This window comes from Abramis brama (genome assembly GCF_963993115.1).
Source record: "Abramis brama genome assembly, chromosome: 7".
Taxonomy (NCBI): domain Eukaryota; kingdom Metazoa; phylum Chordata; class Actinopteri; order Cypriniformes; family Leuciscidae; genus Abramis; species Abramis brama.
The window spans coordinates 30,730,913-30,743,358 of NC_139969.1; the positions used below are offsets into that span (position 1 = coordinate 30,730,913).

Here is a 12,446-nt window from a genome sequence, read left to right on the forward strand (position 1 = left end):
ATAGATTCATCTTTTTTAAAGTTATAAAAGTTATTCAGTCAAGAGCAGTTTTCTTTTTCTTTTGTACTTTGATTAACATTAATGACACAGACGGCAGCAGGTTTATTAGGCTGCTGTCACTTTAAGACCTAATGCACAGATCCAATATACTGACGCACATGCGTTTTCTTTCTCAAGCGTTTACGTTCGCTTAAGACATAACAGACTGTTTACGAGGAAATGTTGACGTCATTTTGTGTGCATTTGTCTGTTCAAGCCCAAGAAGACGCAAAAGAGAACTCAATTCAGTATTCGTGCACTATATGAGCTCTCTGTGTGCGCTCTGGATGCGCCCAGCACAGAAACCTGGGAAAATTGAGTTCTCTTTTGCGTCGACTTGCACTTGAATGGTTTAAACATAGGAATCGATAAGCGGAATCGTAATTTTTATTTTATAACAAATATCAGATTCCTGATTTTAAGTGTCCGATTGCATCAATTGCATCTATTAAAAGATGCACCATTCATCTTTTCCTCAATCTTTTAATAATAGTTACTATTTTAATAATCACAATATAGTTCTATTTGGCATATGTATACATGTATATATGTGTGTGTATGTGTATGTATGTGTATAATATATATATATATATATATATATATATATATATATATATAATTTATTTATTTATTTATTAAACAAATAAAATATAAGAAACAAACAAATTAAATTAACAGTGCTTTACATTTTGTTTTTCATTTTACATCAATTTAACACAAGCATTCATGTAAGAAATAATACAGAAATTTAATAATGAAATGTGAACATAATCACTGCATAGTCTTTAATGTATTAATTACGATAACGCTTTAGTATATGGTCCAATTCTCACTATTAACTAGTTGTTTATCAGCATGCATATTGCTAGGATTCTCCCAACTGTTTATGTTCACTTAAGACATAATTGAGACTTTCAATGGAGGGACAGAAATCTCTCGTATGTTTCGAAGATGAATGAAAGAAAGGTTTTTTAAACATGAGTGTGAGTAATTGATAGAATTTTCATTTTTGGGTGAACCATGCCTTTAATTAATCAAGAGAAGCAGGAATTGTGATCACGATTAAATTGTGATTAATCGTGCAGCCCTACAATAGTGTGCTTGCTTTACTTGTGCCAAGTACCAAACACCTTTTGGCATTTTTATGGTTTAACAGGTGCCGATTCAGGTCAGATATCAGAAGAGACCTGGAACTTCCTCCATTCCATCCACGGAGGAGGGCCGGTGGTGACCGTGCGGCCCAGTGTCAGCCATCAGGAGTCGGAGAGTTCTCAGGCAGAGGAGAAGATCGAAGTGGAGACGCGCTCGGTGTAGTTGTGCTGAGATGCTGCTGGGCCGCAAGGGGACCGAGAAACTCATTATTTTGCACTTCACTTTAGTTTTTCAAGCATTCTAGCAAAGGACCTGACAGCTTCACCTCAACATACACACTCTCTACACCCTTTATGACTGTTCTTTATAGCAGACGGATGGATTAATCATCCTCCGGTGTGCTTTCAATGTGTATATATCGTGCATATCCACTTCCTTTTGACACTAGAAACCAATTTTCACAGTCCATTAATGCATTTGATTTCTGTGCAACTGCACTCATGACAGAATTTGCTTCGCCTGAGCCAAATAGACCATGAGTTGCATACACCGACAAAATCCACTGCATCTGTACATATTTTTGAGGCACTGCCTCGCTTAAGAAAATGAAACAATATGTTGTCTTAGTGGATGAAAACTTGATGTTTTGGGTATGAAGGGATACTAAATGCTACGTAGTCTCAGGAAAGAACATATTTTTTTGTTTTGCACTGTACTGTAGATTCAAAAGGTGCATGCTTCAGCTCTGATGTTCGATATGTATTTGAATGTACTAGTACTTAAAGAACACACGTTCCTGCACTAAATGTTATTTATTCCAGAGGGGTATGATTATTCCGGCATTCATGGACGTTTTCTTTGTTGGAAAATGATTTGACAAGCTAAAGCAGACAAAGCAAAATGCACGCTAATAGGAATGATGTGGCACATTATGCTGGCAAGAAAATAGATTCCTCATTTTTATTTGTTGCATAGCTGGGTTGCATGGAGATGCAAACAATAAGGTGCACATTTGAACACATCAATGGCTGTCTTGTTTTAAACATGCTATGTAATAGAAAAGAAAAATCTGATCAATTAAATCCTGCTGCCGCACATGTGTACATTCAAGGCATTATTTAATGTATAGAAGGATGTGATGTTTTTCGATATTAATTGTCTGCAGAGATGAAAGCTGTATCTGAGTGGCTACTATTAAACCCCAAAACCTGTGCTGTCGATATCTGTCATCATTCGTATGAGCTGACATTTAAGAAATTAATATGCTATGTGAATGGATAAATTTCACACAAACACGTCCGGGGTTGTATTTGACCCCAAAATCAAAGAAAGAATGCATATGCGTAAAGAAAATAAAGCCTGTTTAGGACATTTTTCTTGACTTTGTGACATTATTTGCGTGAAAGTTCAGCGCATTTGCGGCAGGGTTCATAATGTGTCCAGACGTTTTATTTTTATTTTCTGAATTCCATTACAGTAAAACAGGACATTTTTACTGAATTATGTTCAAAAATTGCTGCTATAGTACCTCACCATTTCTTGATTTTTCTTTCTTTCATTACAGTAAGGATAATTAGATTTTCATGCTTAATGTCGTGAAAATGTTTGTTTATATTTTCTTCTTTTGGTTTTGGGGAGAAATATAAGCATTGCATGATTCACACAATGTTGTAGAACAGGTGTTTTCAATCTTTCAGATGCCACAGATCCCAAAATATGATTCAAATATGATATATATATGTAAACATTATTTGGAAAATATTTAGGTAGCCTACTATGGAGCCCCTAAAGGAATATGAGATGCTAAAGCATTGAAATATTTGTCACTCCTATCTTTTTTTTTTTTTTCATCACCATGTCCCTTCAAGGGGCTCTGTAAGTTTCTATTAAGTTACATTATTTCATGTTATATTCTCATTGCTGTACTGTTAGATGTATAATTTGTTTACTCATTTATTTGCTTATTTTAATCAAAAGATTGATTTAAATATATGTTTTTATTATTATTATTTGATTGATTTTCTCTAAACATTTCCATGGACCTCCTAGCACTCCCTGGGGGTCCCCAGACCCCAGTTTGAAAATCCCTTTAATAGAAATTGCAATTATTTTGACTGTGAACTTAATTCCTTGACATCAGTCAAAACATACAATTAAGGCAGTTTGCTGAGCCTTAAATAGCATTGGCGCATTACTAGCCACTATTTCCTCTCGCAGACAGGTCAATAGCATTTAATATTGCATTATTCGGTATTATATGCTGCTCATCATCAGGCTGAAAGTGTCGGTGAGATCGGTGCTGACAGCAGAGCTCTTGAGAGCCGGTCATTATGAAAGCAGCGAGCGTGTGGGCCGCGGCTGCTGTCCTGTACAGTATCGCAGTGAGAGCGGGATTGTGGGATTCACATTCACAGCAGCACCGAGAGAGAAAAAAAAAAACATGGCGGCTGCCGAATGTGCAGCAAACGATTTGCGGAAGTGAGGTAAGTGTAATTCTGTAGCTTCATAAACCCTTTTACATTGAATTATCCGTCACTCAAGTCCAATTCCCCGAGTTTATCTCGAAGTTAAAGCAGAGTCCGGTGCAGAAGCCGCTCCAATTGTAGCAGTTCGAGCGGATTTTGATGGGCAAAGTTGTTGCGGCTTATCAGTTGTGTATGTGCACGCTGCCACTGTTACACGCTAGCCTGTTAGCTTCAGCATTTAGGCCTTTCATCTTCAAAAGTCATTTAATCTCCTGCTCAGCCGGTTGCGTTTATTTTACACGGGAAAAACACATATTCCCTTCGTTAACAAGTGTTCTGAATGTGCGTTAAAAAGGGTGCGCCAAATTCGTTAGCATTAGCATGCTAAAGTGAGCCTCTATCATTTTTATTAGCGCTCTTAGCCAAAATGCTAATTAGTGGCTGAGTTGTGAGAGGGAAAAAGATTTGTTTGTTTGTCGTCGAATTGTTTGTTTCTCAATGTTGCTTGGTCGTTTACACGACAAGTGTGTTTTATTGTGTATGGCGCAAAATGAAAGTGCAATTGCGCTTCCTGTGAATGCAGTCGTTAGCATGTGAGCAACTAAAACCCTGCGGACACATTTGTTTTGTTCAGTTAAGCGGTTAGTTATGTCTATAAACATATTTTTATGAAATATTTTATTGAGTACATGAAGCAAACGTGTTGCATTAAAGACTCATTTAAGAGTTGAGAAATCAGGAATCAGCAGAGCTGAAGAAAGTTGCACGGGTGTTTTTGGGAGGCGCAGCCGGGCTGCACATCATGCCGAGCCGCAGATGCGGTCTGTGTTGCCGGAGAGGCCCGGTAAAGGCTATTGAAAGAGATACGATTTACAGATAAACAACGGTGAGTTAATAATCTGCAGTAGTGCTTAAGTCGCTGTTTGTTTGTTAGTGTATCAGGTTTATGAAGGCAAACTCTGAGGAAATCATCTCATTCTGAGAACAGGTTTTAAATGAGGGTTTATCTTCTTTTTTTTTTTTTTTTTCAATCACTGAGCCAAACTGGGTTCTCTGAAACCACTGCGACGAGCAATTTGGAAAACATGCTGAGCTGCACCGAGCGCTTTTCTCCGCTTTGTCATATTTTCGGACTGATCTGGGCTGTTTTGTGAGAGTTCATTGGCGAGCACGTGTCAATTTAAAGTTCTTCGTCAAGCGCGCGAGCTGAAAGATTATTCAGGAAGTTTCGAATTCAAGAGCGCGCGCAGAATGACAACCGCATATATTAATATCTATAAAACAGTCTGAGTGAGTTTGAGGGCAGTTGGCGCTCCTCTCACTCCTCTGGGATGTCCCAGCTCCTTTGAGTTTCTGTTGTCACCTGCCAATGACCGAGGTAGTAGTGTCTGTGGTAACACTAAGGTTTCATTAGCCAACTTAATCAAGTTAACATGAAGTAAGAATGAGCAAGATTTTTACAGGATTTATTAATCTAATTATATGTTAATTTTAACATTTACTAATACATGATTAAAATAAAAAAATTAGGGCTGTCAACTAACGATTATTTTGGTCGGTTTTTGGTGATTAATCGAGTAGGCTAATCAGATATTTTCGGGCGGTTAATTGAGTACTTCTTGTGGTGGTACAAACAGACCTGAGAAATGACTTAAAATACATATTATTATAATAATAATAATAATAAAGGGGAATAATGTTTGGTTCAAATAAAGTATCAAAAGCATGTCTCAATTATAATCTGTCGATTTATTTCTTCAATTAGTCGGATAATTGTAATAAAATAAAATAAAATTGAATCCATTCTTCCCAAGATTATTTCACATCCTGCCCAATGTTGAATCTTTTTTTGTTGTTGATTTTGTTTATCCATTTTATCGATTAGTTGTTGTAGCCCTAAAAATGCATATTTTGATTTATTCATAAATTGAATTGCAATGTATTTCCATGTACAGTTTCTCATGTTGAGGCATCATACATGCCTGTGTCTTTTACTGAGAACAGTACAATTTTAGCTAATATCCATGTGCTGACATGCTTATAATATTAAAATAATAAAGTTCATCCAAAAAATAAAAATCCTGTCATGGTTTACTTGCCCTCATTTTGTTCCAAACCTGTATGTTGTTATTCAGCAAAACACCAAAATATGAATTTTATAGGCTAAATAATCTTTTGTAGCAGAGACAAGACTGTCAAGCTCGAAAAAAGAAAATTAGAAGTATTTTCTAATTCTTCTAAAGTCAGATGATGAACAGACAGGTTTGGGTCAGCGGTCATGGGTCTCTCGTTCAATTCATATTCAATAATGGTGCATTGCCAGTGCAGTTCCAGCACTGAAGTCAGTGATGTGTTGTAAACGAACAGGTAGAGCCATTTAAATACAGACTTAAATTTAAGTCCAAATCAGGAAGATTTAGAATGAGTGCACAAGTCAAACTTTAATGGTGCTTTTATGGTGTCCTATTAAAAAGATGAACAGCTGGTTTGGAACAATATGAGGATGAATACATAATGTGTGACCTACTCTTTCTACTTTTAACTGTTCAGTTTTGTATCTGGACAATGCCAGAGGACATGAAGCATCTTCATTGGCTGTTATAAGAACAATAAGAGCCACTGCACAGATGGGCTCCTGGGGTCTGAGTGATGTCTCCAGTGTGTCTTTAGTGTTAACTAATGCTGCCTGTAATCTGTTCAAACTGAGCAAAGCCAGAACTGACATCTCCATTTGTGTTTTTTTTTTTGTTTTTTTAAGATTACAATTTTACATTTATTAGCTGATTTTATTCTGAAAAGATGTATAAGTTTTGTCTGAAAGTGCCGTTTTAAGGGACTCAATTAATTATTTAGTCCTCCTCATGTTCCAAACACACAAGCATATAGTGAGTGACCAGTGACTGTAATACAAAGAACCACACGACTCTTTTTTTAAATTTTATTTTTTAACCTGAAATCTTGTCTTCAGCTGTAGCTCCTACATTGCACCTCCACTTATTTAAACCTGGCGCATCGCAATTGGTCAAGAGAAGAGTGAAATGGCATTTGCCAGTTTTGGCGTCAGAACCGTTGTGACATCGTTAACGTGTCCGGTGTGAATACGTACATGCGCAACTGAAATATCGTTGAACTATCCCTTTAATACAGTGGTTCTAACCTTTTTTAACTTGAAGGCGCCCCATTGCCCAACACAATATTCAAAGGCCCCCATGTAGATTGCTGCAGTAATGTATTTTTGTAGGTCAACTTGGGAGTTAGCATCACGCTGGTTCCCTCGACAAAATCCACAAAGGAATTTTCCGTTCGATTTTTACAGAAAATGAGCTGTCTGACCAACAAAAGTAGTTGATTCTTACACATTTTGTTCATCATGATGATCTTCACAAGTGAACGCAACTCTTATGAATTTTGAAGCACCATCGGCAAAAGTATAAAGCTAAACGTTGGTTATAAACGAACTACACCACGGTCGCAATATTTCGGCATCACCACTGTTTTTAGTCTTTATTTAAAAAAAATATCCATGCAAGTTTGGTGTTAGTGAAAGTTTAATGTCCCTGACAACCTCTCTAGTCCCATTTAGCCACTTAGCATCCACTTTTTTTCAATACAAGTAAATGCTTTAAAAAAATCACAAAGGGATAGGGTTGTCAAAAGTAACAGGCATGAGTCAAGAGGAAGCTGCCGACTGTCTCGTGAATCGAAGGTTTGCCAGAACAATTTCCAAATAGTTAGGCCTAATTAAAATAGTAAAATAGCCCCAACAGTTTTTGCTATAGTACCGAAATTGGTACAGAGAACAATGAAATTTTACTGGTACCGTGACAACCCTACAAAGGGGTATTACCGATGTATTTTATGTTGTAGAATAAAACGTGAGAATATCTTGAGCTTGTATTGACCACAGACCTTATTTCAGGCATTTAACCAAAAATCCCATTCAAAAACCCCATTGACTTCAGCGCGATACCAGAAGTGTTTTAATGCTAACTATGTATTAACTAACTGGGAGTGTAGATGTATGAAAAATAATGAACCACAATTCATGTTGTGATTCCAGAAGTTTCGAGATTTAAATTTATTGAGAGGAAAAAAGGAAACATGAATTCAATTTGCATCTTGATTTGTGTGTGCTTAAAATCATAAGGATTAAATAAATTAATTTAAATTGCTAAGTCATTCTGTGACCCACTTGGAAGTTGGCCGGGGGCCGCCCGGTTGAGAACCACTGCTTTAATAAGAATTTTCTAATGTTCACTCACACAATGAAATGCTTTGATTGTGCTCTGTCACATTACCCATCATACTCTGTTATTTAGGGTTTTACTCCTTTATTGGGCATATCAGGAAGATCAGCCAGAGCCTAACCTCCACTTACTCATATTTGAGTTCCCAGATAACCTCATTATGCACAAATGAGTCATGTCAGAAGATTTGTAAGCATGTGTGATGAGGATGACATTAGTCCGTGAGCAAGAGCTTTTCCCACTCATTTTACGATCGTAATGACTGTGAACGTTTTTCTGATTCGTTTCATATTAATTAACTGCGATAGATAGGAAAACTGGGAAAAGTAAACAAAGCGGATTCCTTTGTAACTAATCCCTCAGCCTGTGTGTGTTTGTGCCAGCTTAAACCACAGGTCTGGATTTGCTGTGTGGAAAAATAGGTCTTTTATAGTCTTTTTAGAGAGAGGAAAAGTAGTAGTTAAACTGGCATGGGTAGTGATGGAAAATGATGTTTAAAACCATTTTAGTGCTTTTAGTATTCATGCCTGACAACACCCCATCTGTCTGTTTTCCGTCTCGTCTTTTATATGCATGGTCAAATCACATTAGACACTCACCAGGAGGCTTCAGTGGAGTGTGAATAAGGGCTGCGTGCAAGACTCTCCTCAGGTGCCTCTCGTTTCTCCTGCAAAACCAATGTCAGCAGTGCAAAATCTCATTCACAGCTTCTCTTCATTCAGATCACACTAATGGTGCATGGCAGCGATTGTGTGGACTGGAGGAGCTGATGTGCTCCTTTTAATTTCAAATATGTACATTGTAAAAATGATATAAGTTGTAAATAAAATTACTTTTTAGTCTTTCTACTTCAAAATTTCAATGTTACTTTTGTAATTATTCGAAAATATTCGAGAATTTTTCAAAGTAATTCCTTTTTTTTTTCAGTGTCACTAGTTGCGTTTCCACTACTCTTCAAATTGTGCAAATTGAAATTGCGAATTGAAAATACGGCCAATGGTCAATTTTGCAAAAACTCCCATATATCACCAAAAAGTTTTTACGCTCGCATGAGATGGTTTTTCAGGCATATTTCGCAAAACTGCAATGGAAACAGTTTTTGCGCATTACAGTCACATGACGTAGATGGCACAGTATGTTTGGACAGAAGATGAGACAGAGCTGTTTATTAAACTCATAAAAGACAAAAGAATTACAGCAATACTGGATTATAAACAACAATGAAATGTCACAATCAAGACCTCGAAGCAGATGTTAGGGAGAAACACCCAGAAACAGCCGCTCACAAGTATAAAGGTCTTTCCTTGCCATTAAAGCTTGGAAAACACATCTATGTCTCCTTCCATTAATAATAATGGCTTGTGCGGTGGATGGGATATCCGTAAACCTACCAACATCCATCGCCATAATTGTTGGAATGACTTTAAAAAATTACGTTTCAGTCGCATAACATCGGTTAATGGAAACACCGTCATTTCACAATAGTTTTTTATCGACATTTAGAAAATATCGCGAACGTTTTGCGCAAATCTGTAATGGAAACGCAGCTACTGTTTTTACAAAAACAGTGTTTTCTACTTCAAGGACAGGCTAAAATTATGCCCTTTCCCTCCTGCATATGTACTAGACGTATCCTCTTGCAAGGCCATAAGCATAATGGAGGCGACTGAGGAATTTGATACAGTGTAATCTAATTTGTCACACACTTCGAGCTTATATTTGACTTTGGTACTACACTAATTATTGAGTAATTCAGACGACGACAGTACCAGCCAGTGCCTCAGTCTTCAGTCTCCCTTCAGTCCCCAGCTGAAATATGCTGTTTTTGCTGCTACATTGCAGATTTTGTGGAGTTCACCGGTCCCATTATCCCATATCAATGCATCATGTTCTGTAAGCGCTGGTCTTCAGACTGACTGCTTCATTAGTCACACCCGGGGTCCAAAATGTACTTTTTGCCACACCTGCCAGTGGTGAGTGAATTCAGAGAATTTACCAGTAAATGTTCTTTTGAATAACATTAAATAAATTACCATAATTGCCATCAGTTACTCTCACTCATGTTATTCGAAACCTATAAGACTTTTGTTTATATTTATATATGAGATATTTTAAATGAGATTTCTGTCCCTCCATTGAAAGTCCATTCCACCAAAAATTTAGCTTGTCAAGTTCATAAATGGATAGAAAAAAATAATCCATTACCTTGTATGTTGAACAGATTTAATTTAAGCATTTATTCTTACATAAACATTGATCAATGCACATACATGGAGCATGTTAAATATGGTAAACGGAAGTTCAAACGTGCTTGCTTGATGCTCGAGAACCATTGAGGTTTGTTCAGTACGGTTTGTTCTCACACGTCAAGCAAGAACGCTTGAGCTTCTGTTTACTATTTTTGATGTGCGTTTATCAATGTTGAAATGTGTAAATGTGCAATTTGCAAATTTGTGTAACTTTTATTTTGGTGCTTTATAAATGTTAATTTTGGACCCTGGTAAAAGGTTTTTGTGGAGCACTGACTGCTTAATTTGAGAGACCCATTATCACTCTTTGAAGACTGAAGGTTTGTGTTGCAGTGGCCATTGTTGGAAAGCACTTTTATAGCTCACATAAGAGGCAGCTTAAATACAGACCATCCCCCTTCACATCTGCAGCTTTAGTAATGCACCAGGGAAGCCTATCCAGCACATGTATGATAAGTAGATTGATAGCTTGTGGGGAAACTCTCAGATAACCTCTGAATATCAAACATATTTATAGAATATTAGATAACAGTAGATCATAGCCAACCCGTAGGTTGTTATTCTGCCTTTGGTGTATGTCTGACTCTGTCTTACCAAACCCAAAGACTGTGAGAGCAAGAGGAATTTGCGATAAAGATGTTCCTTTGAAATTGTGCACATTAACAACAAGATTCCCCCAAAAATAACTTTAGTGATGTTTGTTAATGCTACATAATCACTATTACTATTGCACGTACCCCAAATTATTAAGGCCCGTTCACACCAAGGACGACTATAGTGATAATGCACGAGTCCACACCTGACTATAATGTAACGGTACAGAGAAACAGTATTGTTGTAATCACTTTTAGAACTTTTTTTTTTTCCAGCTGATCAACAATATAAACAATAAGAGCCAATCGGAATCCATCCTGCTTTAAAGAGAATGAGCATTTAAAGCAGCAGACTACAACACTGCAGCGTGCACTTAAACAAAACAATATCGTCCGCTGGTGTGGACGCTAATAGAGTTATCAGTAGTTGTCTTTATAGTTATCACTCTTGGTGTGAATATGCCTTTAAACTAGAGAGTAGGGTTACCAACCATTCTGTAGAATACAGAATCATCCTGTATTTAAGACATTAAAGTAGCATTATGTATTAAACCCATACCGAATGCAGTTTGTCCCATATTTTTGCGTAGACCTATGCCTTCCTGAAAATGAGAGGCCATTGAAAATGAATCATCTTTCTTTTTCTTTTTTGTACAATAATTGATTTGCGAACATAGCCCTTTGAGGACGGCTTGAAGACCAAGCAGAATCCTCTGCCGGCTGGTCGCTCCCGCTTATAAGGATAATTAGACGCAAATGTTACGGTCAAACACGTCCGTCTAGCGCAGGGATGGGCAACTTCGGTCCTGGAGGGCCACTGTCCTACAGAGTTTAGCTTCAACCCTAATCAAACACACCTGAACAAGCTAATCAAGGTCCTCAGGATTACTAGAAAATTACAGGCAGGTGATTTTTTCAGGGTTAGAGCTAAACTCTGTAGGACAGTGGCCCTCCAGGACCGAAGTTGCCCATCCCTGGTCTAGCGGGTTTACATAAAAAACGATGGAAAAGTAGCGCAGTGTAATGGAAAAACATTTCTGTGTGAACGGCCCATAACTCTTTATGGTTGCAACAACATTTTAGTTCTAATTTTGAATTTGTTTAGACGTTCAACTGTTAGCTATGCTTTTAAATTATATGCCTTGAACAGTATTGTATTTTTAAGGGAAGTTGCTTATTTAAAATTTGTCTTCCACACTTTTCAGATAGTTCCCACATTTTAACTGAACCTTTGTGCATCTTCATTTTAATTGAAAGCTGATGCAGAATATCAGAAAGCATATATTTTATTTTGATCTTATCTCGTGAATGGAATATGATTGTAATGTAAATGTAAAATGTTCATATCACGTTATTGCATGTTGTTGTAAGGCCTATTATGTTTTTATGTGATTCCATGATTTGTTTTGCCCATTTGCCCAGTTTCATAAGGAGGGTATTTGGATACAAGGATGTAAACTTTTTGACTTTTTATTTAATTTTTGTATGCAGATCTACCTTGGTAGATTTGTCTGATCCTTGATGCGATCACGGGCAGCAATGCAAAGTTGATTCTGTGCTAAACTGATCTAATATTTAATGTTTTTTTTATTTATTTTTAAATGTTGTAGATTTAAGTAGCTAATGAGAAGAATCGATAAAATTGTCTATATTTTAGACAAAGGTCGTGTTGTGCAATGTGTTGAGGTTGTATTAGGTTTTTCACACAAGCAAATAAATAAAAACCTTTAGACTTGCATTAAAATGGGGATTTGAGACATG

At 36.9% G+C, this 12,446-nt stretch overlaps 2 protein-coding genes across 3 annotated transcripts in view; both read left to right on the top strand.

Annotated features, from left to right (window-relative positions):
• Positions 1 to 2,505, top strand: part of usp33 (ubiquitin specific peptidase 33) — a 31,255-nt gene extending 28,750 nt beyond the window's left edge. For both annotated transcript variants that reach the window (XM_084120063.1, XM_084120064.1), the window contains exon 24: positions 1,196 to 2,505. In XM_084120063.1, the coding sequence (XP_083976189.1) occupies positions 1,196 to 1,353 (158 nt within the window). In that variant the 3' untranslated portion in view covers positions 1,354 to 2,505. The remainder of the gene's footprint in view (positions 1 to 1,195) is intronic.
• A 971-nt stretch (positions 2,506 to 3,476) lies between these two features.
• Positions 3,477 to 12,446, top strand: part of zzz3 (zinc finger, ZZ-type containing 3) — a 28,166-nt gene continuing 19,196 nt past the window's right edge. Inside the window, exon 1 of the mRNA XM_084120065.1 lies at positions 3,477 to 3,614. The gene's annotated coding sequence lies outside the window, so the exon portion shown is untranslated. The remainder of the gene's footprint in view (positions 3,615 to 12,446) is intronic.